The sequence below is a fragment of the Dermacentor albipictus genome, chromosome 7, assembly GCF_038994185.2.
Source record: "Dermacentor albipictus isolate Rhodes 1998 colony chromosome 7, USDA_Dalb.pri_finalv2, whole genome shotgun sequence".
NCBI classification, from domain to species: Eukaryota; Metazoa; Arthropoda; class Arachnida; order Ixodida; family Ixodidae; genus Dermacentor; species Dermacentor albipictus.
Window position 1 is genome coordinate 108207779 of NC_091827.1, and position 23829 is coordinate 108231607.

Below are 23829 nucleotides of genomic sequence, written 5' to 3' on the forward strand. Positions count from 1 at the left end.
GAATGTCTCAAACGGTGCGCCCTTCCTTCGACTGCATGCCCTAACTGCCACCAATGAAGACGGTACGCCTTGCTCACTGGCCATAGGTGCCGCCAGTTACGAAGAAACCTCTGATAGCAATTGAACGCATAGATTTTTGTGAACTCTTTAATGCATGCATGATTAATAAAATCCTAAATTACAATACATTTGAATGTCGGTTCACCGTCGACAGCAGCGAAAATGAGCCGAAATGCCTCGCACAGTTGTTGCGGCGCGCTGCCGGTCTGGGTAACCAACTTCCCTCAGATAATGTATTTCGATAGCATCAGTGGTGTAGTGCTGAGTGCTGATTCTCATATGAGGCGCACTTTTTACATCACTTCATAATATTTATTATTATTACATGTCGGCGACAACTGAGTGACACCACTCCGCTTTCTCAAGCCCTGTCCGTCCTCGTCCATCTTGAGCTCTCCACATTTCCAGCAAAATGTGGTGGCGTTTAAGGGCGTCTCGAGCTTGCAGGCCGAAATTACCTTGCGGTGCTGATAATTCAGCAACCGCCAGCAGCACGATGAGAACCGGCTCTGCCAGGAGAGTGGTATGGCGCAAGTTGTGTTCTTTGATGGCATCTCCAGCTGTCACTTAACCATGCTGCTTTTCTCGGAGCATAGCTCTTCTCACGCAGGAACTGAACTAAACTAGTGCTCCCTTTCCTAGTAAAGCCATTCGAGCATCCATTCACAACCCTGCTAGCCGGTCTTTTCAAGAAAATAGCACCGTAAAAACCACGTAAAACGGCGTCTCATGGTGCGCCCAGGCCGCGTTGGTTGTTCTATCTGCTCCTCGTATATAACCATCTAGAGGGCATGCATGATAGCCATGTTCGCGAATACGCAATCGTATTTTCGAACCGTCAACTAGGCCAACTCGCAATTATGCTTCAGTTCATTTCTAGTTCTTTTGGACCTGTTTCTACTTGTCGGAACTATGGCTTAAACAACCCACCAGTTCTGGTGAGCGCTTGTCCTTGTGTTCCTTTACTCTGTCCTTGTTTGTCTTGCGTAAAAAAAAGTTTGTTTAAAAATGAATCTGTTTCAACTAGGCTGACTCTCAGTTATCCTCCAGTTCATTTCTAGTTCTTCCGGCACTCTTTCTACGTGCCCTAACTATGGCTAAAACAACCCAGCCGTTCTTGTAAGCACTCGTCCTTGTGTTGCTCCTTCCCTTTGTCCCTGTATTCTTTGCGCAAAAAAAGTTTGTTTAAAAATAAATCTGTTCCAACTAGTCCGACTTGCAGTTATGCTTCAGTTCATTTCTAGTTCTTCCTGGCACTCTTTCTACGTGTCCTAACTATGGCTTAAACAACCCAGCCGTTCTGGTAAGCACTCGTCCTTGTGTTGCTCGTTCTCTTTGTCTCGGTATTCTTTGCGCAAAAAGTTTGCTTAAAAATATATCTGTTCCAACTACGCCGACTTGCAGTTATGCTGCAGTTCATTTCTAGTTCTTCCGGCACTCTTTCTAGGTGTACTAACTATGGCTTAAACAACCCAGCCGTTCTGGCAAGCGCTCGTCCTTGTGTTGCTCCTTTTCTTTGCACCTGTTTGCTTTGCGCAAAAAACTTTGCTTAAAGTAAATCTGTTTCAACTAGGCCGACTCGCAGTTATTGTCACCATCCGTCGGGGTTCGTGAACGAGGGAGGGCTCGAGGCACCCTCCGTTAGACAGATGCTCCGCAGCGTGGTGGTGATGAACTATGACTGACCGTCAAGCAGCTGTGCTGGCTGATGTTTATTGGGTGTGGTCACCAATGTTGCCTATCGAGCCTGTCAGGCCACCAAGCCTGGCGGGCCAACGAAGATTATGCCCGAGGGAGCTTTACATGAGTCAAAGAGTCACCAGTCAAAGAGTTTATTCAGACAACGTATGGTAAAGTTGCCTAGGGCGCAGACCAAAGAGCAAGATGATGCCTGACAAGGAGTATGCGCCCTTCTTGTTCCCCTTCGAGAGCACAAGACATTCAGCACACAAAACAAACACTAAATGAGATGGAAATACAGAGTCGTTGGTTAACATTGAAACGGGAGGTATTTCATATTGAACATTTTTTTTACAATTGGGAAAATGCTGTAAGAATCAAGAGGAAAAAACAAAAGGAGCGGTCATGCCTGCAGTGACAATAGATACATAGTGATGTTATTTTTGAAAGCTTTGAATGATTTGCTTTCCAGGATAATGTTTACAGCAGGATGGTGATCGTTTAACAACTGGAAATTCTGTAGCTAAGTTTCAGGGTGCCGTAGTTCGTACGTCTTCTTTTCTTATTGCAACATAGGTGCCGTGTGTTGTAGGTGTGTGTTTTCGTTAGCTACTGATCAAAAAAGTCCGTAGGATCGGAGTGCATTTGTAGGTAACTAGCTAACGCTATCTTTTTTTTTATTTAAAACATTCCACAGTGTAAGCAGTTGAGGTTTTCTAAACACTGGGACAGTGTGGCTAAGGTATGGTGCATTTTCAATTAGGCGCAAAAATTTGTTTTGTAAAAAAATGTATGTTTTCTATGCTTGTTTTAGGTGCTGCCCCAAACAAGAAGACAGTAGTGGAAACGCGAATGTACCAGTGTGTAGTATGATTGTTTTTTTAGCCAGATAGGCAAAAGGTTCTTTATTTTATACATCATACCAATGGACCCAGATATACCAGTGCGAACTTTTTCAATGTCAGGCGACCAGTCAAGATGCTCGTGAAACATGACCCAAATAAATTTATGTGTTGCTACACGTTCGATAGATTCCTCGCGAAATAGGACAAGTATTTCTTGTTTTATACGCTTGTTACGAGCGCGGAATGTAACGTACTTAGTTTTTTGGTGTTAAACTCTAGTCCATTACCGTGGAGCCACGTGGACAAATTTTCCAGCCATACACTGGTTTCTACTTGGAAGACTTCTAGGTCTTGCCTGCAGAAAAAATATATTGGTATCATCAGCGCACACTATTATTTCTGGTGTGGAGGGCACGTAATTAAATCATTTATATAAAGCAGAAGTAACAGCGGCCCAAGGATTGATCCTTGTGAAACTCCATAAAGTATCTGACCTAAGCTGGACTTTGCATTCGTAATGTTCGTGTGCTGGTGACGATTTAAGAGGTAATTCCTTATTAATGTGAGAGCCGTTCCTCTAATGCCTCATTTATATAACTTGTACAGTAAAATTGGGTGCTTAATGGAGTCAAATGCCTTTTAAAGCCTAGAAACACCTCTGTTGTATACATTTTCTGCTTAAAGTTGTCTATGATCTTGTCCTTAATTTTTATTAGCGCCATTTCAGCAGATTTCTCTTTTTGAAGTCCGTATTGCTGCTCGGTGATGATATCGTTTCGCTTGCAGAAGTTTAGTAGCCTGATATTTAAAACTTGTTAAACTACTTTCGAGAGGATTCGTAGGACTGAAACTCACCTATATTTATTTATGTCATTCCTATCCCCTCCCTTGCGTATGACAGAAATTTTTGCAATTTTTAATATATCTGGAAATATTCCGGTACTAAAAATGTGGTTGCATATTTGCGTAAGTGGCTGACTATTCATGTGACTGATGTATTATAGAGGGTGAACTTTAATGTCATCAGCACCACATGCACTGTTATTTTTTTAGGTTTATTACTGTGCAGATTTCTAATTCTCTAGTTGGAGACATGAAGATTGAGTTTTGGACGTTGGACGTAATATTCGTTGTAAAATCACAATTACTTGCCTGAGATTTACTTGCAGCCCCTCATATAAGAAAGTGCTCAATAAGTTTGTCAGCAAGCGACGCCCCTGTGTAAGACACTGGATTTATAACGAGTTCGAAGATTCCGTCTATACTGTTGTTGGACATTAGCTTGTTTACTGTATTCCATACTTGCTTAGGGTTGTTGCAGATATCAGTACACTTACGTTCGTAATAACTAGTCCTGGCTTATTTAATATCAGAGCTTAACTTATTAGGAATTTGTGTGTATTCAGCCAAACAGTCCATATTTTTCGTTTGCATAAAAGAGGCGAATAGTCTGTCACGTTCTCTAATTCTTTTTAGAAGGTCGGCATTTCTCCATGGCTTTCTGGCTCTTTTACATATTTTGAATTGTACGGTAGGGAAGGCTTGATTGTAGAGCTCAGTAATTGTTTTAATAAAGACATCATATGCTGCGACGGGGACAGATAGTTAGAGAACACCTGCCCAGCTTGTTTCTCCTACTACGTTTCTAGATATTGTGGTCTTAGCTTCAAGAATAATTCTCTATGTAATGGCTGCACATGTTTTGGAATGACTCTGGTGTACAGTAGAGTTTAAAAACATAAAAATAGGTAAGTGGTCACGAATATTAGCTATTAGTACACCTGCTTGCACATCATCTTTTTAGTAACTTGTAAAACGCACACCTAGTAATGTATCGCACAGGTCTGTCACTCTCGTTCGCATATGTATTACATTTTCACAACCAAACGAGTGAAAAAAGATCAAGCATTCTTTGTTGACTAGAATCAAGCAATAAAAGATTGATATTGAAATCACCACAAATAACTACAGGCAACTTAAACTGCATGCACTGTTCTAACATATATTCAAGAAATTCTAAAAAAATTGCCTGGGATCCCGAAGGTGGCCTATTATAATGGCAAGTATGTCATCAGCACACTTTAACATGAGACATTCAAAGTGTTGATTCATTATACAAAACTCTTCTATGGTAACATAATTTAGGTAGTTCATTATATAAATAGCCACACCTCCCCCTCTCTTATCACTCCATGAAATTGATACGCATTTGTATCCTGAAAACTGTATAACATCGTAATCGTCGGTGAACCAAGTTTCAGTAAAAGCTAAAATTTCAAATTTCCGCTCTAATTTAATTCGGAAGATTTCCACAGAATCCTGTTTATTCCGAAGGTTTTGAGGGTACAGATGGAATAAGGTAAATTTTTTTGTTAGGGAAGATCACCGATGGTCATTAAAAGTTACAGAATGGATTCCAAACGAAGGGAAGCGTAGCAGAGGGCGGCAGAAAGTTAGTTGGGTGGATGAGATTAAGACGTTTTGCAGGTACAACATGGCCACAATTAGTACATGACCGTGGTATTTGGAGAAGTATGGGAGGGGCCTTTGCCCTGCAGTGGGCGTAACCAGGCTGATGATGATGATGATGATGTTTTTTTTTCTCGTAGGTGCTTTGAATGTTTGAACGAATCAGCATCATGATAAGAATATGTGAACTGGACTGCCATTTTCGAGGGTGTCAGTGCTATCAGTTACCGCGATGCGCGTACCACCCGTTACTCAACGTATCTTGTTCAGATCGTTTGTCATCCAAATCCTGATAGTTCGGCTGCGGGGGCCCCGACGAACAAACATTTTTCCATTCTTTAGCCAGGTAAACCCATACTCATTTTATTTCGCCGTTTTGTTCATTTTCCAGAGGAGCGTCTTGCTTTGTGCTGTCAGGTTTCATTGAAGAATATTTGAGATTTCGTTTGCTTTAGCTGTCCTTTTTTTGCAAGCCATGCGTCTATGGTTGAACGGGATACGAAGCGCAGAAGAACAGATGCAACCTTCTTAGTACTCTACCCGACCTCAATTCTTACCACTCTGGTTGCTTCGAGCCTTAGGTGTTTTACATGGTGGGCATTTCCATGCTTTTTTTGCAGTTTCTGTCTTTTTTCTATGCGGCTTCATTTACCCCTGAACATGTGCCGATATGATGCATGTAATGACATTCCGAGAACGTGAGGAACACTGCATCCTCAGAAAGCTCTTCGTTGCATGTAAGACATGTGTCAGTCATTTTTGCGATCGTCACAGACCGAGCAGTCAACAGCAGTGGCTAACAGAAAAAATAAAAAAATGCAAAAGACCAACCTGCAATTAAGGCGAAGTTTTTATGGTCCGGATGGCAGCTCCTGCGGTGCCGCTTTAGCTGAATGCTTGTGAAGCAGGTCTTCGGTGGCGAGCTACTTTTATAGCTGTTGGGTGGTTACGTCGGAAGCTACGTTGATACTAGCAGCCAGTTTCCATGACACCTTTCCGATAGCCAGTCATTCTTCAATAGCTCATCCAGGCTAGGCGTACGTAATCAGCTCCTGCAATTTAGGGTGAAGTTTTTTTGGTCCACATAGCAGCTCCTGCGGTGCCGCTGCTGCTGAATGCCTGTTACATCCCTTACCCCCAGTTCTTTACCTAAAAGACACAAATGTCCTTGTTCAGAGCATAGGGCTCTGCCGCCGTACCAGCCGAGTCCAGATCGCCTGCTATACAGGCGAGTAACGGTCCGGCGGTCTCCGCGGTCAAGTACTCTGCCTCGGCACTGGTTTCCACGGGCCAGTTGTGGCAACGCCAGGTGCTGCCTGAGCCAGCTTCGCTCCATCCGGAGGGTCCGCAGCGGTCGGCCTTGTGAGTGGTGCTAGGTTCGACACCGGCCCAACGAGCGCCGCACCACTGCCAGCCCATGCCACCTCCGATGTTGGCGGTGCTCCGCTGGAAGCGACTGGTGTTGCCGCTAGTCCTCCTGTGGGCTAGCACTCTGAAGTGGTAGTCGAGGGTGCCGGCCAGGTCTTGAGGTGAGGCCTAACATGGTCGGCGTGTCTGTACCACGTGGCCCCGTCTGACATGCGAATGAGCAGCGATGGGGCGCTGGTTCCTGGCCCAAACTGGAGCTTTCGACTCCGGCAATGGCCCGAGACGGCATCCTCGGTCAGCAGCCAGCTTCTGCTTCAGCTACTTCAGGTGCACTGTGGATTTGAGATCCGGATGCAGGACTCCCGAGGGCGTCTTGACCATCCAACCCACCAGGAGCTCATAGGTGGCACGGCCAGTGACATCATTGGGCGTGGTCTGGTACTCAAACAGAATATGGGCAATCGGCATCCGGCAATTCCCAGTCTGGCTCTTCTTGTACCTAATGGTTTGCACCACCCGCTCGGCTGCGCTGTTTGAAACAGGGTGGTTTGGTGTGACCATCTTCTGGCTGATTCCGTTCTTTGTCAGCAAGTCCAAGTACTTTGTGCTGGGAAAAGCTGCACCACTGTCGGACACGATGATGACCGGCACCACCTGGGGGGTGAAGACCTGTCGTAGAGCTGCAGTGCTCGCGCCTGCTGATGAATGGTGACAGGCAGAACATCCACCCATTTCGGAAAGGCGTCCAGTACCTCCATGAAGTAATGGTCCTTGAAGGGCCCCCAAAATCCACATATAGGCGGGACCAGGATCTATGTAAGAACGGCCAGGGGGTGAGTTCCGCATGACGTGAGGCCCGGTAATGATCCTGGCAGATTTGGCAGCTCTGCACCATGTGAGTGATGTCCTGGTCCGGACCAGGCCACGATACATGGGACGGGACCAGCATCTTGGTGTTTTTCACGCCAGCATGACTCGCGTGCAGCAACTGCAGGACCGTGGAGCGGAGGCTTTGTGGGATCACCACCAGGGAACCCCATAGCAGGCAGCCCTGCTGCAAGCTCAGCTCGGCGTCCTTGTCGCTATAGGCCTGCTGAACCAATTCATCGCAACCACCATGACCACCTTGATCCCCACCACCTTTACCACCGCCTTGACCACCTCATACAGGATTGGTCCCCGGCTGGTTGCGTGTGGTACCGCACATCTGGAGAGAACCTCCGAGCAGGCACGTACCCAGGGGGGGGGGCCCGGGGGGTCCCGGGCCCCCCCCCGAAATTAAATGGCATACCCCCCCGCCCCCCTCCCCACCCACGCCACCACTCCTCACACATTCCTAAAGCGCCACCAGATCAATATTGAGACTTGACAGCTGTTCATTGGTCAGCATTATGCTGCCTTTTTCACTCCTTTTAGACAGCGGTAGTTATCGGCACCTTTTGTAATGTGAAGGACAGGTTTCTCATAGATTCGGCACCCGCGTGATTAAGTCGCGATGCGTTCAGTTGTCACCATTTATTCAACCGTCACGCGCATAGCTGTTGCTTTTATTAGTTCAACCTTCTTTGTTTAGGCTGATCCTGGGACCAGGAGAGGGATGCGGCTGTTCCTCAGCTGGTCTGTACTCTCATGAATGAGTTGCGGCCGGAGAAAACGCCAACTGCGTTTAACTTTTCCCTTTGCTTCATTATTTCCGTGAGTTACGGCTCGCCGCGACGCTGGCAGATGCCCGGAACCATATACACGTGATATGGGTTAGATAAGGCAAGAAATTAATAATGTGAAAGAGTGTCCATCATGAAACCCTGCAATAACCCTTAAACCCATAAGCAAGATGACTGTCACCCGTTACCTCGTCTGTTTTTCGAACTGTATAGCACTTTTCGTGCAACATTGGCAACTGGAAACAAAAATCGCAAGGAGTTGATAAATTAAGCGATATACTAAGGGAGGGAGCCAAGGCGGCAACAACCAAACTGCAAGCAAAAGCGAATAATAAAAAAGTTCAGCGTTGCTTATGAGACTATTTATGGATCAACATCTTTTTATTGAAAAAGGAAGTAGAGGAAACGGCGCCGGAAGTGGAGAACAATTACTTGTTTTGAATGACGCTTCTACAGTTATCGGTCGAACCGCCTCACGTAGCCACTTCTCTGCTGTGCTTATGTGGGTGTTTTTCTAACCTTTCGCGGTGAGCGCAGTACGTCTAGAATCGCAGAGTCCTGCGCTCTACGCGGTTGTATGGGACTGGCGGCCACACAGCGTTACGCAATTCGCGGAACTGTCAAAACTGATCAACAGGGCGAAAATAACTGATATTCGAAACTATAACATGAGAAACACTGAAGAAGCCGAAAAAAAGGAACGCAGCCTGAAATCAGTAAAAAAGAAACCTGGCATACGACAAACCATGATGTATGCACTAAAAGATAAAAAGGGGAATATCATCAGCAATCTCGAAGATATAGTAAAAGCAGCGGAAAAATTCTGAGCTGACCTGTATACAGTACTAAGAGAAGTCGCGATGTCTCACTTAGAAACAGTAATGAACAGGATACAGAAACTCCTATTTGACAGAAACCACATTTGAAAGCCACAGAAACCCAGGAACCCACATTTGACAGCTTCTCCAGACTATAAACACCTGGCATTTCCCTGGCATAGCGAATCTTGTTACACAAAGATGCTTGAGGTCTGCCTCACCAAATTACGCTGCCGCATTCCCTCCTTAAATTTCAATTTATACAGGTCGAGTTTGGTTCCCTCTCCCCTTTGTTCTTTTTGTGAGAAACAGGAGACGATACAGCACTTTCTTCTATCTTGCCGCCGCTTTGCTGCGTTAAGAAAAAGATTGTTGGAGATACCTTTTCGAAGAATTGGCCTGGACTTGACAAAAACTGCAATTCTTTTGTTCGGGGCGTCCACCTTGGGATTCAACCACAGGGATGCATGCTTCGCTGTCCAACCATTCCTTACAGAATCTAAACGAATGCCCTGATAAATTCTATTTTTTATTACTTTTAAATTAATTATTCCTCATTCAATAGCACCTTCCTGATTTTATTTTAGCCGGTAATTCAACCCTATTCAATGCTATTCGCATAGATATTAGGAAATTTATGCTCTATATTATTTTGGAATAATCCACCCATTTCTTGGCCAATCCCCCATCGTGGGTAGGAGCCACACGTGCCACAGGCTACAACAACAACTACAAAGGAACAAGAGATCAGGATCGCCAGTCGGCCACTAGAGACTTTGAAGGAGCACGTTTACCTAGGCCAATTAATCACAGGCAACCCCGATCATGAGAAGGAAATTCACAGAACAATAAAAATAGGTTGGATCGCATACGGCAGATATTGCCAGCTCCTGACTGGAAGCTTACCAATATTATTGAAAAGTAAGGTGTGCAATCAGTGCATTTTGCCAGTGCTGACATATGGGGCAGAGACTTGAGAGCAAGTTAAGGACCACGCAAAGAGCGATCGACCGAAGATTGCTAGGCATAACGTTAAGAGAGAGAAAGAGCGGTTTGGATCAGACAGCGAACGGGTATAGACGATATTCTAATTGACATCAAGTGGAAAAAATGCAGCTGGGCAGGTCATGTAATGCGCCGGTTAGATAACCGTTGGACCATCAGGGTTACAAAATAGTTACCAAGAGAAGGAAAAGCCAATCGAGTACGACAAAAGACTAGACGGAGCGATGAAATTAGGAGATTCGCGGGCGCTAGTTGTCAATCGGTTGGCGCAGGACAGGGGTAATTGGAGATCGCATTGCAGGGAGAGGCTTTCGTCCTGCAGTGGACATAAAACAGGCTGAGGATGATGATGATGATGATGATGATGATGATGATAGTGGTGGTGGTTGTGGTGGTGGTGGTGGTGGTGGTGATGATGATGGAGGTGGTGGCCCCCCCCCCCGAAAAAAAATCTGGGGTACGTGCCTGCCTCCGAGCATGCGTGCTCCAGCATGAACACTTCAGCCGGTTCTGAAACGGCATCAGGCACCTCAGGCAGGGGCAGGCGGCTGAGGGCATCCTCGGGTCCCAGTTCATTTACCAGACGGTAAACCAGATGGTAACTGTAAGCTGCCACCCTCATGGCGCAGCGTACCCCTATAGGTGATGCCTGTACGGGAACTTCCTTGTCATGCCCTACAGGCGTTGTATAAGTGGAAGCGATTCTGGGTCATATCGTTGTTGCTGTGCGATTTGTGATGCGTCAACAATGCCAAGGAACGGGAAATCCTCTTCTTCTGACATAGTTGTCTCGACTGGTGCGCCTGACAAACAGTCGGCAACGCTGTGTTTCCTGCTGGATTGGTATACGACAGTAATATAATACTCTTGAAGCGTAAGGCTCCATCTTGCTAGTCATCCGGATGCACCCTTGAGATTCACCAGCCAGCATAGTGAATGGTGATAATTGACTGCTCTGAATGATCTACCATAGAGGTAGGGCCGAAATTTACATATTGCCCATATGTTTCTCGGCTGCTGAGTAGTTTGCCTCTGCTTTCGAGAGCTCATGGCTGGCATAAGCTATTACTTTCTCTTGACCGTTCTTCCACTATACTAGTATGACACCGAGGGTGACGTTACTCGCATCGGTATGAAATTTAGTGTTGGCTGTCTCATCAAAATGGGCAAGGATTGGAGAAGTTTGCAGGCGTTTCCTTAACTCGTTATATGCGTCTTGTTGTTCGCTTTTCCACATGAAAAGTTCATCTTCTCTTGTTAGCCTTGTAAGGGGCTCAGCAATCTTTGAAAAGCTTTCCAAAAATATTCTGTATTATTTGCATAAACCCAAAAGACGTCGTATTCACTTTTTGTCTTTGGGTGTCGGGAACCTCGCAAGAGCTGCTTTCTTTTCGGGATCTGGCCGGACGCCTTTAGCAATGATGACGTGTCCGACAAACCGAAGTTCACCAAAGCCGCATCGACATTTTTCCCGTCTAATTGTAAAGTCTTCTGCGCGAATAGACTCTAATACTAGTCGAAGGCGCTGTAGATGTTGGCCAAATGCGGTGTAAAATACGACCACATCATTCAAATACACTAAGCACGACTCCCATTTCACTCCTGCTAGCACAGTGTCTATCGTTCGCTGGACAGTTGTAGGCGCGGAACAGAGGCCGAATAGAAGCGCTTTAAATATTGTAGAGCTCATCAGGGGTTACGAATGCTGTCTTTCCACGATCCCGCTCATCCAACTCTGTTAGCCAATATGCACTTAGAGATCCAGACAGCAGAAAAACTTTCCACATCGGAGCCCATCTAACGTATCGTCGATACGCCGAAGGCTGTAGACATCTCGCTGAGTTACGCAGTTCAATTTACGTTAGTCGACGCAGAATCGAAGTGTGTTTGCTTTTTTCTTAACGAGCCCTACGGGACACGCCCATGGACTGCTTGAAGGCTGAATAACGTCGTCTGAAAGCTACTCCTCTACTTGCTTCTTGATGATCTCTCTTTGTTTTGGGGAACCTCGATACGGGTGCTGGCATACTGGTCTTGTGGCGTCCTCTTTTATGATTCTGTGCTTTGCAACAGACGTGCACCGTACCTTCGAGGAAGTGCAGAAGCAGTCAGGAAAATTCTTTTTCAGGGCATATATCTGTTTCTTTTGGAGTGAACAACACCGCGAGCCATTCAAATACCTTTGTTGAAAAGGAGCTCTGTGTTTCCATCCAGTATGCCATCGCGGTCTAAAATGTTTCATTCTCTACAAGAAGCATTATACTGCAGTGTGGCGGCACAGTTACATCATCATCAACAGAAGCGCAGTGAAGCAAGACGTCTCTCCTCCAATTATTCCACAGATATAGACTGTTCTTTCGAAAGATACGCTGGACCTACGTAGGGTATTATGGCGCCGTTAGCTTGTAGAAAATCAATTCCCAATATAAGTTCCCGTTAGTATTTTGGCAGTACAATAAAGCGAGAAACGTAAGTCAAGCCTCTTATCGTAAGTCTTGCGGTGCATTATCCAAGGGGCGTAATAAGATGATCGCCTGCCATGTGTATCTGCTGTCCAATCCACTGCGTCACAACTTGTTAGGTGCTGCGCCATCTTGATGATTATTACCGAATAATCAGCATCGGTGTCGACTAAGCACCTGCTGTCAACTGTTGGCATCTGTTTAATAGAATTATCTCGTCGTCGTACTGGAACTGCGTTGGGGAGTTTTCGTAACTCTGGTTAATAGCGGCCTCCCTTCCAAAGGTCGCTTGCTTCAGTTTTCCTGGTGTGGGCGGGGTGAACGACGCCTAGGCAATCTTGGAGACGCGCTTGGGTTAGGCGATTGGTAGCGCATGGGCGAGCGTGACAGTGGTTCATGTTCGCGAGGAGTAATGGGACTTTGGCATGTGGACGAGTATTCTTTAATCTTCGCTAGCCATTCACCGTTTCGGGAGCATGGTGAACTTAAGGGAAAACCCCTTAATTAAGCTTGACAGTACGGGCAGAACCTATACAAGTGACCCGCTTCTCCGCAGTGAAAAGACAGAGGCCTGCGCTTGTGGTCATGCCAGACGTCACTTTTCCGGGGCCTTTGTTCCACAAAACGAGGTGCACTACGTGCTAAAGACGGATAGGCAGCCGGTGGTTCCAGCAGAGGAGTGCACTGCGTACTGTCGGCGGGTAGGCAACGGCCATCGCTACTGCTCCACTACTGCGTCCCGCGGTTTGCTTGAGTATGTCGGCGTACGTTGGGGTGCGCCGCATTGGTTGTGGCTCACGCTCTGTATCCCGTATGACCTGCCTCATTTCATCCCGGACGATGTCGACGATATATAGTGCAGTTGGAGTCTGAGGTGCCTGCAACTTGTTGAGCTCTTCCCTTATCACTGACCGGATGAGCTCCCGCAGGGCTTCAAGGTCATTTGGCACGCCTCCAGAGAGGACATGGGCAGGTGCACAGCTTGCCTGACCGTTGTATTGCCGAGCCTGCTGTTCCAGCGATGTTTAGATGGTCGTTGCTTCGTATCTGAACTCGGCGACCAATAGTGGTGGGTTGCGTACGAGAACTGCGAATAATCCCTGCTTTACTCCCCGTATGAGATGACGCAGCTTCTTATCTTCACTCATGTTTGGATCAGCGCACTTGAACAGGCGGGACATGTCCTCGATGTACATCGCCACGTACTCGTTTGTGAGCTGGTTGCAAGCTCGCAGTGCAATTTCCGTCTTTTCTTTGCGATCAGTGTAGCAGTTGTCGTCGAAATTCCACCCAAGAGGACAAACAGGGTTCGTGGTTTTCATACCAAGTTTTGGCGAAGTCCTCCAAACCGAAATATACGTTACGGAGATTCTGTCTCTCATTCCATTCATTAAAGCTCGCCACTTTATTGAACAGTTCCAACCAGCCTCCCGCGTCTTCGAACGAGTCGCCATGGAATGTGGGCGGCTTTTGAGGTTGGCTTAAGACCAGCGGTTCCGGTGTTACCTGGCTACTCATTGGGGCAGCGTCCGTTCTCTAAGTTTCCCTTGGCGTGAGGAGAAGAGGGCTGAATTCGGACGATTCGCCTCGAAGACGGCGGCTGGTCCGCTGGTGTACAGGTGTCAGTTCCACGGGATGGACTCGCTGGTGGTCGGGGCTATGCTGACTTCCGTTCTTGGGGCTTCGCCTCATACACCGTACTTCTACCAGAAATGTAACGATGTTAATAAAACAACGACATTTGTTAAGGGCGAAGTTGTGCCCAAAGCTAAAAGTCACTGCGGTGGTGAAGAAATCTCCGGCAGTCGCCTTCTCAAACTGGCCTCGAACCGTCTTCTTCTTTCTTCTCGCGTGACACCTCATGTGCGTGGGGCATGCGAGCCGGGTCCAACCGGCTACCCATGCCACGAAGATCCCTACCTGTTGTTGCTGAACAATACCACGGTACGACGTGCACTGTGTCGAATACGAAGGGCGCGCAACTAGAACGTGACCTCGTCACGGCAACATGGTGGGTTCGAAAACCTGGTCCTTTCCCAGGAAAAATGAAAGGTTTCCGCCTATGCGTGTTGTGATAATTTGTTTAAAAGACGCGTTTACATTGTAAAGGTGTATTGATATGGATTACGCATTTGTTATGTTGACAACTTACGCATTTTCCAAGGTATACCTTGTTTTAGTTCTTTTCCTTGTATATTGCATCTATTCAATGCCCTTTATTTGTGTTTTCTCAGTAAATATTGTGTTTTCGCCTAATTTTCCCTTGCCTAATGTATTTTATTATGGGTAATTATGGGTGCAGCGGTGGCGTGGAGGTATAGCATCCACCTCGCGTGCAAGGTGACCGTGGTTCGAATCCCGGAGCTGTGCAATCTTTCACCGGTATAAAAACAAGAATCGGTGGGTTGATAAAATTGCATAAACAGGCCTGGAGTGCGACCTGATCCCGGTGGCCAGAAACTGTAACGCGCTCCCTCACCAGAACAGGATTGGCAACCATGGTGCAGTACTTGCCCACGGCCTCCTCTACAAATAAAAGAATCAAACCCCTGCCCTCAGTCACCAGCAGCTGCGAAGCAACTGCTCATGGCGGTGGTCAGACCTGTGACGCAGCAGAGGTTGCTAAGAATATCCAGGCCCGGAAAGGAGTCCATAGGAATATGAACCTGGCAATGTTTAACGCTAGATCGCTATCTAGTGAGGCGAGTCCAGCAATGCTGTTGGAGGAATTATCGGGCAGTGAGTGGGATATAAAAGGGCTCAGTGAGGTTAGGAGGGCAAAGGAAGCATATACAATGCTAAAAAGCGGGCCCGTCCTGTGCTACCGGGGCTTTGCGGAGCGACTAGAAGTGGAGTAAGATTCCTGGTTAATAAGGATATAGCTGGTAACATACAGGAACACTATAGCAATACCGAGATGGTGGTAGGTCTTGTGAAACTTAATAAGAAGTACAAATTGAAGGTTGTACAAGTCTACGCCTCTACATCCTGTCGCGATGACCAGAAAGTCGAAGACCTCTATGAAGACGTTGAATCGGCAATGGGTAAAGATAAGACAAAATGCACTATACTGATGGGTGACTTCAATACTAGGGTAGGCAAGAAGCAGGCTGGAGACAAGTCAGTCGAGGAATATGGCAAAAGGTTCTAGGAAAAGCAGGGGTGTGTTATTAGTAGGGTTTGCAGAACAGAATAATAAGCGGCAACGAATACCTTCTTCCGCAAGCGGGATAGCCGAAAGTGGACGTGCATTAGCCCGAATGGTGAGACAAGGAACGAAATAGACCTCGTACTCTGCGCTAACCCTGGCAGAGACCATATGATGCTAAGAACTCGAAATAGCTCAGACGTGAGGAGGCAACGGAAGAAACTGGTACATAGAAAGCCGATCAATGAGTTAGTGGTAAGAGGGAAAAAAGAGCAATTCTGGATCAAGCTACGGAACAGATATTCGGCTTTAACTCAGGAAGAGGACATTAGTGTTGAAGCGATGAACGACAGTCTTATGGGCATCATTAAGGAGTGCGCAATAGAAGTTCCTGGTAACTTCGTTAGACAGAATACCAGTCAGCTATCGCACGAGACGAAGAAGCTGATTAAAAAACGCCAATGTATGAAAGCATCTAACCCTACAGCTAGAATAGAACTGGCAGAAAATTGCAAGTTTTTCCACAAGCGTAAGACAGCTGATATAAGAAAGTATAATATGGAAACATTGAACCTGCCCTCAGTGCTGCAGGAAGCCTAAAAGCAGTCGACAAGAAACTACTTATAGTGAAGAAACATGTGTATGCCTAAAAAGACAAAGCCGGCCATATCATTACTAATATAGATGAGATTGTTCGAGTGGCTGGCGAGTTCAATAGAGATTTATACAGTACCAGTTACGCCCACGACAATGAGTAATTAAGGTAAGAAGTAATTAAAGCCTTGGGAGCTATGCAAATCGGTAAGGCAGCGGGGAGGATCAGTTAACAGCAGACTTGTTGAAGGATGGCGGGCAGATTGTTTTAAAAAAACTGCAACGCAATGCCTCATGACCTCCAGCATACCGGAATCTTGGAAGAACGCCAAGATATGGACAAGTGAACTTGTTTATCTTTTACGGGTGAGCACTTTTACCGTCCACGAAATGTTATCGCTCAGCGCAGGACGCGTCAACATGTATGGGAAGATTCTAGAATGTTATCGATGCTTCCATACGCTGTCTGTTGTCGCCGAACCTTGTGTAATCTGATTGCATGTATGCGCGACGCATATGGCTTAGAACTTTGTGGAAGGTATGCGGGTCCCAGCGATTACTCGGGAACATTCGATGACTGATATATTAAAACCGACGCGCATGAGTGTCTGAGAACGTCGTGCTGCGACATGGTGCTACAGAAGTCCTCATTACCGACAGAGGAACGGCTTTTGCAGCAGAGCTCACCCTAGCCATTCTAAAATACACTCAGACCAACCACAGGAAGACAACTCCCTACCACCCACATACGAATGGTCTCACGGTGCGCCTGAACAAGACCCTCGCTGACATGCTAACAATGTACGTCGAAGTCGAGCACAAGACGAGGGATGTGGTCCTGCCGTACGTAACCTTCGCTCAGAACACGGGGGTGCAGAAACAACACAGATGACGCTGTTCAAGTTGGTTTACGGCAGGAACCCGACGGCGACTCTCGACGCCTTGCTGCCGCACGTGACCGACGAAGAGAACATTGACGTCGCTACCTATCTTCAGCGCGCCGATGAAGACCGACAGCTCGCCCACGTACGGATCAAGAACCAGCAGCGTGCCGACAGCCGACACTACAACCTCCCACAACGCTACATCCAGTAGTAGCCTGGCGACTGTGTTTGGGTTTGGACCCCAATAGACAAGAACGGCACCGAGAGCGGCGCTGCTGCGCCGGCGTTGAGAGCACCGCATGCGGAGCAAAATTCTATTAGCGGTGGTACCCCTCTCCCATCTCTCGTTCGCGCCGCCTTGATTGCCTCCTGCACTGCGCGTGTTTGGGCACGTTTCGCGCCGCGCGCGGTGTGTGCGCGTGGACATTTCCTTCGAAGGGCGGTGTACAGTCTCTCTCACATTTAGGGGAAAACTCGAAGCGCTGCAGCTCGCGCAGATGCTCGAGGGGCGGGATCTTGAACGGCGTCGTCTGCTATGGTGGCGCACGCTGGCCGCATTGTCGAGAAACGTTCTACTGTCAGGTGCAGGGCGCTGATCACATCGTTACTGCGTGAAAGGAGCCGGTATTCTTTGCTAAGCGTTGCGCGACGCCCACTGATACGCTTCGAATGTAAGTTCATCGCTGCATGGCAGTCATAGACGACGTACTGATTCCATACATTCTTGACGGCCCGTTTCTGGAAGGCGACTATATATTCTAACGCGATAGGACGCCGATCCACACTGCTCGTGCTGTGCAAGAACTGCTAGAAGAGCGCGCAGTCACTCTCTTGGAGCGGCCGCCTCAATCCCCGGGCGCCAACATCATTTAAAATGTATGGGGCTCGTTGAAAGTATCGCTGGCGCAACATCCCCTCTATCAGTCGCCCGAGGATAGGCTTCGATCCACCATCGTCAGTGACTGAGACGTGCAGCGAATGAACACATCCCTGATCAAGTCATTGTACACTTCACTGCCTTCCAGGATGAGCGCTGTCATCGCTGCCGCTGGGGACATGACGAGATACTAACTGAAGTTCCGAGCGTGACGTGTCCAATTCCCCAACGGCGGGCACGGTCTGTCTGGTGTAGCGAATGATTATCGAGAAAAATCACTTCCAGCTCATTGTCTGAACCTAAAACGTTCATTTAATCGTGTCCGTTTGTTTCACCGTGTTCGACTCCCATTGTTGAGTGCTTTGTTTTCCTTTCGAGTCAAACAAAGACTGAGCACGTTGCGCGCACATCTTGGTGCGTTTTGTCGCTGCTCATTACGGTAGCACACACAGTGAAGAAATATACGTGCACACGCTCAGTACTCCGGCCCTTCGAAAGAACAAATGAACCATGTTGTCAAAAGAAGTTTGTGGAACTCCATTAGCGCCAATGAAGGATCAGAGTGTGGCGACGTACAACGTTTAGTAAAGAATATCAGCTCAGTTCCCGCAGTACCGATGAAATCGGTGCACTGCCCGTGACAGTACCACGCTTCCCGAAAATGCGGCCAGCGCGCGCCGCCGTAGCAGACGACGCAGATCACGACACCGCCCCTCAAGCGTGTGCGCCTGCTCGAGCTGCTCCCGCCGCACGACTCCATTGCTTGCCGCATCGCGATGCAATACGTTCCGAGTTTTCCCCTTAGTGTGAAACAAACTGCACACGCTATATTTGCCTTTAAGAAGATCGGTACGCTTGACGATTATTTTTATGGCTGCAATGCGGCGAAAGGGCAGCGTCTGCTTAACCTTGTAAGGGACGCTGAGCAGGTAATTGGAAACGACATCGTATGTGCCGCCGGAAAAATCGTCAGCACATACGATGCGGCACAACAAAAGCCTTCTCGCGTGCAGTGCGCGCTCAGCCTGGCCTCCTCTGGCTCAGCGCGAGCGAAGGGAACCGGCGGAAGCAAACACCCGGGGGAGGGGAAACCGTGCCGCCAGGGGAGAAACGAGCGCTGGCGTCTCGGGCGAAACTTGGCGTGCGCTCGTCTATACGTCGACGGAAGACTCAGTGAGAAACTATTGCGACGCCATTTTGGACCCTACAAGGTCATCCGACATGTTGGTGAACTGGAATATGAGGTCGTGCCAGGCGGCATTTCGCATTCACAGCGGCGCCGCTCACGACCTGAACTAGTTCATGTTGTGCGTCATAAACCGTTTCACCTTTGGACTTTGGATTTTTATTTCTTCGTTGTTACTTTATTTAACATGTATCCCTTTGTGTTTCACTCTCCTGTTTGCAGCATCGGGACCATGCTTGTTCAGAGGGTGGAATTGACACGTGAACTCGTTTATCTTTTATGGGTGAGTGCTTTTACCATCCACGAAATGTTATCGCTCAGCGCCGGCCGCATCTACAGGTATCGGACGTTTCTAGAATGTTATCGATGCTGTTGTCCGGTGTCTGTTGTCGCCGAACCTATGTAATCTGATTGCATGTATGCGCTACGCGAATGGTGTAGAATTTTGTGGAAGGTATCCGGGTCACAGCGATTACTCTGGAACATTCGATGACTGATATAAAAAAGCCGACGCACTTGACCCGCTGATCAGTTTTTCGAAGATCACCGACTGTGTTCCCCACTGTCACCGTTCTTTGAGGGTAGCCTGTTTTTGAGGCCACAAGTTCGCCCAATGAAACACTAGTTTTGTCTTTCACGGTATCGCTACTGTGAACCAAAGGACTAGGCATGATTTCGTAATGGCTACTCAACAATATACCATAATCACACTTTCAATCAGGTGATAGAGAAATGTGCATAATGTAACCAACGATTATAAAGAGCTTTCATTGATTACGAGAAAGAGCTTGATTCAGTCGAAACCTAAGCAGCCATAGAGGCATAATGGAATCAAGGTGTAGACGAGCCGTATGTGAAAATACTGAAAGATGTCTACAGTGGCTCCACAGCCACCATAGACCTCAATTAAAGAAACCAACAAAATACCAATAAAGAAAGGCGTCAGGCAGGGAAATACGATCTCTCCAATGCTATTCACAGCGTGTTTACAAGGGGTATTCAGAGACCTGCATTGGGAAGAATTGGGGCAAAGAGTTACTGCAGAATACCTTTGTAGGTTGCGATCCGCTGATGATGTTGCAATGCTTAGTAACTCAGGGGACCATTTGCAAAGCATGCTCAATGACCTGGAAGGGCCAAGCAGAAGGGTGGGTTTGAAGGGAATTGGCAGAGACCTAAAGTATTGCTTAGCAGACTCGGAAGAGAACAGTAATTTACGATAGGTAGCGAGGCATTGGAAGTAATAAGCGAATACATCTACTTAGGGCAGGTAGTCACGGCGGATCGCGATCATAAAAATAAAATACTCAGAAGAATAAGAATGAGGTGGGGTGCGTTTGATAGGCATTCTCAGATCACGAGCAGCAGGTTGCCATTATCCCTCAAGAGAAAAGTGTATAAAAGCTGTGTCTTACCAATACTCATCTACAGGGCAGAAACTAGGAGGCTTACGAAAAGGGTTCTACTTAAATTGAGGATGACGAAACGTGCTATGAAAAGAAGAATGATGGTTGTAACACTGAGAGGATTAGAAGAGAGCAGATTGGGGAGGGAACAAATTGGAAATAATGACATCTTAGTGTAAATTAAGAAAAGGCAATGAAGATAAGAAAAGGCAAGGAAGATAACCGATGGACATTAGGTGTTGCGACTGGATTGCAACAGAAGGGAAGCGTAGCAGGGGGCGGCAGAAAGTTAGGTGGACGGAAGAGATTAAGAAGTTTGCAGGGAAAACATGGCGACAGTCAGCACATGACGGGGGTAGTTGGAGGAGAGGCCTTTGCCCTGCAGTGGTTGTAACCAGTCTGACGATGACGATGGTGATGACGATGATGAATGTATTACATATTTTTTTATCTATATATTTTGCTGGATGCCATAGTTCTGTATAACTGAATTCTGTAAGGCGCAAAACTCGCATCATTTCATGTATCTTTCCCCGTGAGTAATACCCCTTCGGGGGCCCTTTAGGGGTGTTCTGAAATTAGTAGTAACTAAAAAAGACGCAATGGTTAATGCCGAATGGTAAGGCAGGGTTTTTCTTCTTCGTCCTTCATAGTCTGATTCTCGCATTCTATAGTTGGCTTCTTTTGAGCTTTTTTTTTTTTCATTTCTGTTCTGCTGATAAATAAGCATTCACAGCGTGGCATAGTCACTCAAAATGCGTTTACAAATTACATCAGCTGCGGGCGCAACCACGCTCCCCAGGCTGTCACTATCACAGCGATCGTCGGGCCTTGCAGGCATGGCTCTTTGCCCTGCCAGACATTGACTTTTATTCTAACCTGGGGCAAATTTAAACTTTTTTCGATTCAGAACACGCACTGCTGTTTGCATATTCAGCGGGTCAAGATGGAGCCATGGTGCTGTTTTTCTTTCTCCTCTTGTATGTGTAAGTGTCCGTGCCTGTGCCCATCTAGGACAATGAGCTGCAGAAAAGAAAAGTTGGACAGACAATCTAACCATCTGACGCGAGCAACATGTGTAAGATGTGGTAATCGTTCCCAAATGCTTTTATGATGAAAGCTTTCCCAATGACTTTCTTGCTTTTCTATATGTGCCCCAGCGAAATGTCTAAACTTGCGTCAGAACATTCTACATTTCTTTTCGCCGTAATTTACCTGAACTTGCGGCAATAATGCATTCTACTTTATTGACAGGCTCCCCTGGGGCTTGCTACAATGCTTTTTGCTATGAATGGCTAACCATAATGCTAATTTTAGTCGTTTCTGTGAGATTACAATGACACGCCTACACCCGTGTACCCTGATGTGTCTAAGGCCCAACGATCGCTGTGATAGTTGAGGGGATAGTTGAGGGGACGCCTGGGAAGCGCGGTTCCGCCAGCAGCTGATGTAATCTGTAAACGCATTTTGAGTGGCTAATGCCACGCTCTGAATGCTTATTCATCAGCAGAACAGAAATGAAAAAAAAAAGCTGAAAAGAAGGCAACTATAGAATGCGAGAATCAGGCTATGAAAGACGAATAAGAAAAAACCCTGCCTTACTATTCTGCGATAAAGGAAATATAGAATGTTCTGACGCAAGTTTAGACATTTTGATGGGGCATTTATAGAAAAGCAAAAAAGTTATTAGGAAAGTTTACACCTTACTTCACACATCAATCACTCAATGAATCTTTTTGCATAGCGGTATGCTTCATCCTCTTGCTGGTATTTATTCGCTGCAGCGTCCGCTTCTCATTTGTGTTTGTTTTGGTCTTCAGTGAGCGTCTGACACTGAATGCTTCTTGCTTGCAGCATGAAATTGTAGGCTCCTGCATCTACTACGCGTTGGCAAAGGCGACGAACATGTTCCACTAGGCTTGCTTGCTTTCCTGCATCATCTGGCTCTGGTCCTTGGATCTGCCTAGCGCCACGTTGTTGCTGCCTGCGTTTACTTTGTCGACAGCACACCGAAAACATCTCTTGGTCCTCGCTGGCCTCTAACCATAGCCAGGAATTGAGTGCATTTCGTTCAGTTTCTGTTTTTTTTTTTGCCACCACGTGGTGTATCAGCCGAAAAGATTTCGAAAATCGGGCCATGAGGTATGTCATGAAACACAACTAAAGAAAACACAATAAAAACAAACGCAACCTAAAAGTGTCGCTTACCCTCGGTACATGGAAATGAGTGTGCCTATGTATAAGAATTGTCATCAAGACGGCTAACTACTTCCTCTAGTAACAATGAGTCGACGATTTTGCTGGACACTTGGCCAGACAGCGCGTCGGCATTCAGAAGAGACGTCTGGCCGAGATAACCGCTCCTGCGAAGCGTCCGTTGAATGTATCTTTCTTGAGCGTTCTTTTTTATTTCTGCGACATGGTGGTCATGGGCTTGTGAATCCGTTAGGCTTCTGTTTGATGAGTTTCCTATAGAACCGGCTTGACCCACTGTTTAAGAACCTTTACCTCGGGTCTATCTCCAATGCCGCTGCTCAAATACATCTGAAACACAAGAATACTTTTATGAGGAAACCGCTGAACCGATTTGAATCAAATTTGTTGCATTTAAGAGAGAAAGGCAAATTACAGTGACTGCAACAAATTGAATTTTGATTTACATAATATAATTTTTAGAAGATCGTACTTCACCCCACCGCGCTAGCCTATCCCGTGTTGAAAGCACTTGCCACCCTTGAGGCCAAATGAAGCCGCATAGGTGAGTAGGCAGAAATTACGTCGTTATCGCATGCCATGACACATTATCAAAACGTGCGTGGCACGCTGGGGCAACCAGTGGAAGCAGTAATGCTGGCATTGTACCTTCAACCCGGTTTTCGAGAACGTGTACATCAGGACATACCTGTTGTACCTGGCCATAAAATACCACTGCCGTAGAGTGAAATGCAGGTGCGTTTACCTCTTTGGGTCACGATTTATATGTACGCGCCGTAACGTGTAACAAATGCTCGTGCTAAGGAAACAGCAGGCGAGTTCGCGCGCAGACACTGATCACGGGGTAACAGGTAGAGCAGAAGTCGCAGACGAAGCAGGCGGCAGCGGGCAGACACGGATAGGAGCGCGAACGCACCGCGAGAGCGCGGTAGGCAAAGCGGCGCGCGACAAACCAGTTCTGTACTGCCCAACCAGAAGAAGGAACCAAGAAGGGACTGCAAGCACCTAGTAACTCGTAATGGTGGCTGTAGAACATAACAAAGGTATTACAGTCGGCCGCCAAATACCGACTGTTTTAGGTACCTTTTTTCTAACGGTAAATGAGACCCCTGAACATCCTGAATATTTCACCTTAAATATTCAAGAATT

The 23829-nt window shown here is 46.9% G+C and overlaps 1 protein-coding gene across 1 annotated transcript; it reads right to left on the reverse strand.

The window, feature by feature from the left end:
- Positions 1-6203: 6203 nt before the first annotated feature.
- Positions 6204-10531, reverse strand: LOC139047889 (uncharacterized). Its single transcript, XM_070522064.1, has 5 exons — positions 10375-10531; positions 7315-7562; positions 7175-7234; positions 6813-7076; positions 6204-6590 (listed from the first exon to the last, which is right to left on the reverse strand). The coding sequence occupies exons 1-5, from the start codon at positions 10529-10531 to the stop codon at positions 6204-6206; spliced, it is 1116 nt and encodes a 371-aa protein (XP_070378165.1).
- Between the last annotated feature and the right edge of the window lie 13298 nt (positions 10532-23829).

Bases quoted from the DNA above. Each gene is read 5' to 3' on its own strand.
- LOC139047889 (XM_070522064.1), bottom strand. From the start codon at position 10,531: ATGAGGGTGGCAGCTTACAGTTACCATCTGGTTTACCGTCTGGTAAAT. The intron at 7,563-10,374 runs GCACGTACCCCA...GCGGTGGTAAAG, and splicing joins GCACGCATGCTCGGAGGCAG to GTGGTGGGGATCAAGGTGGT. The intron at 6,591-6,812 runs GTGGGTTGGATG...CGACCATGTTAG, and splicing joins GTGCCACCTATGAGCTCCTG to GCCTCACCTCAAGACCTGGC.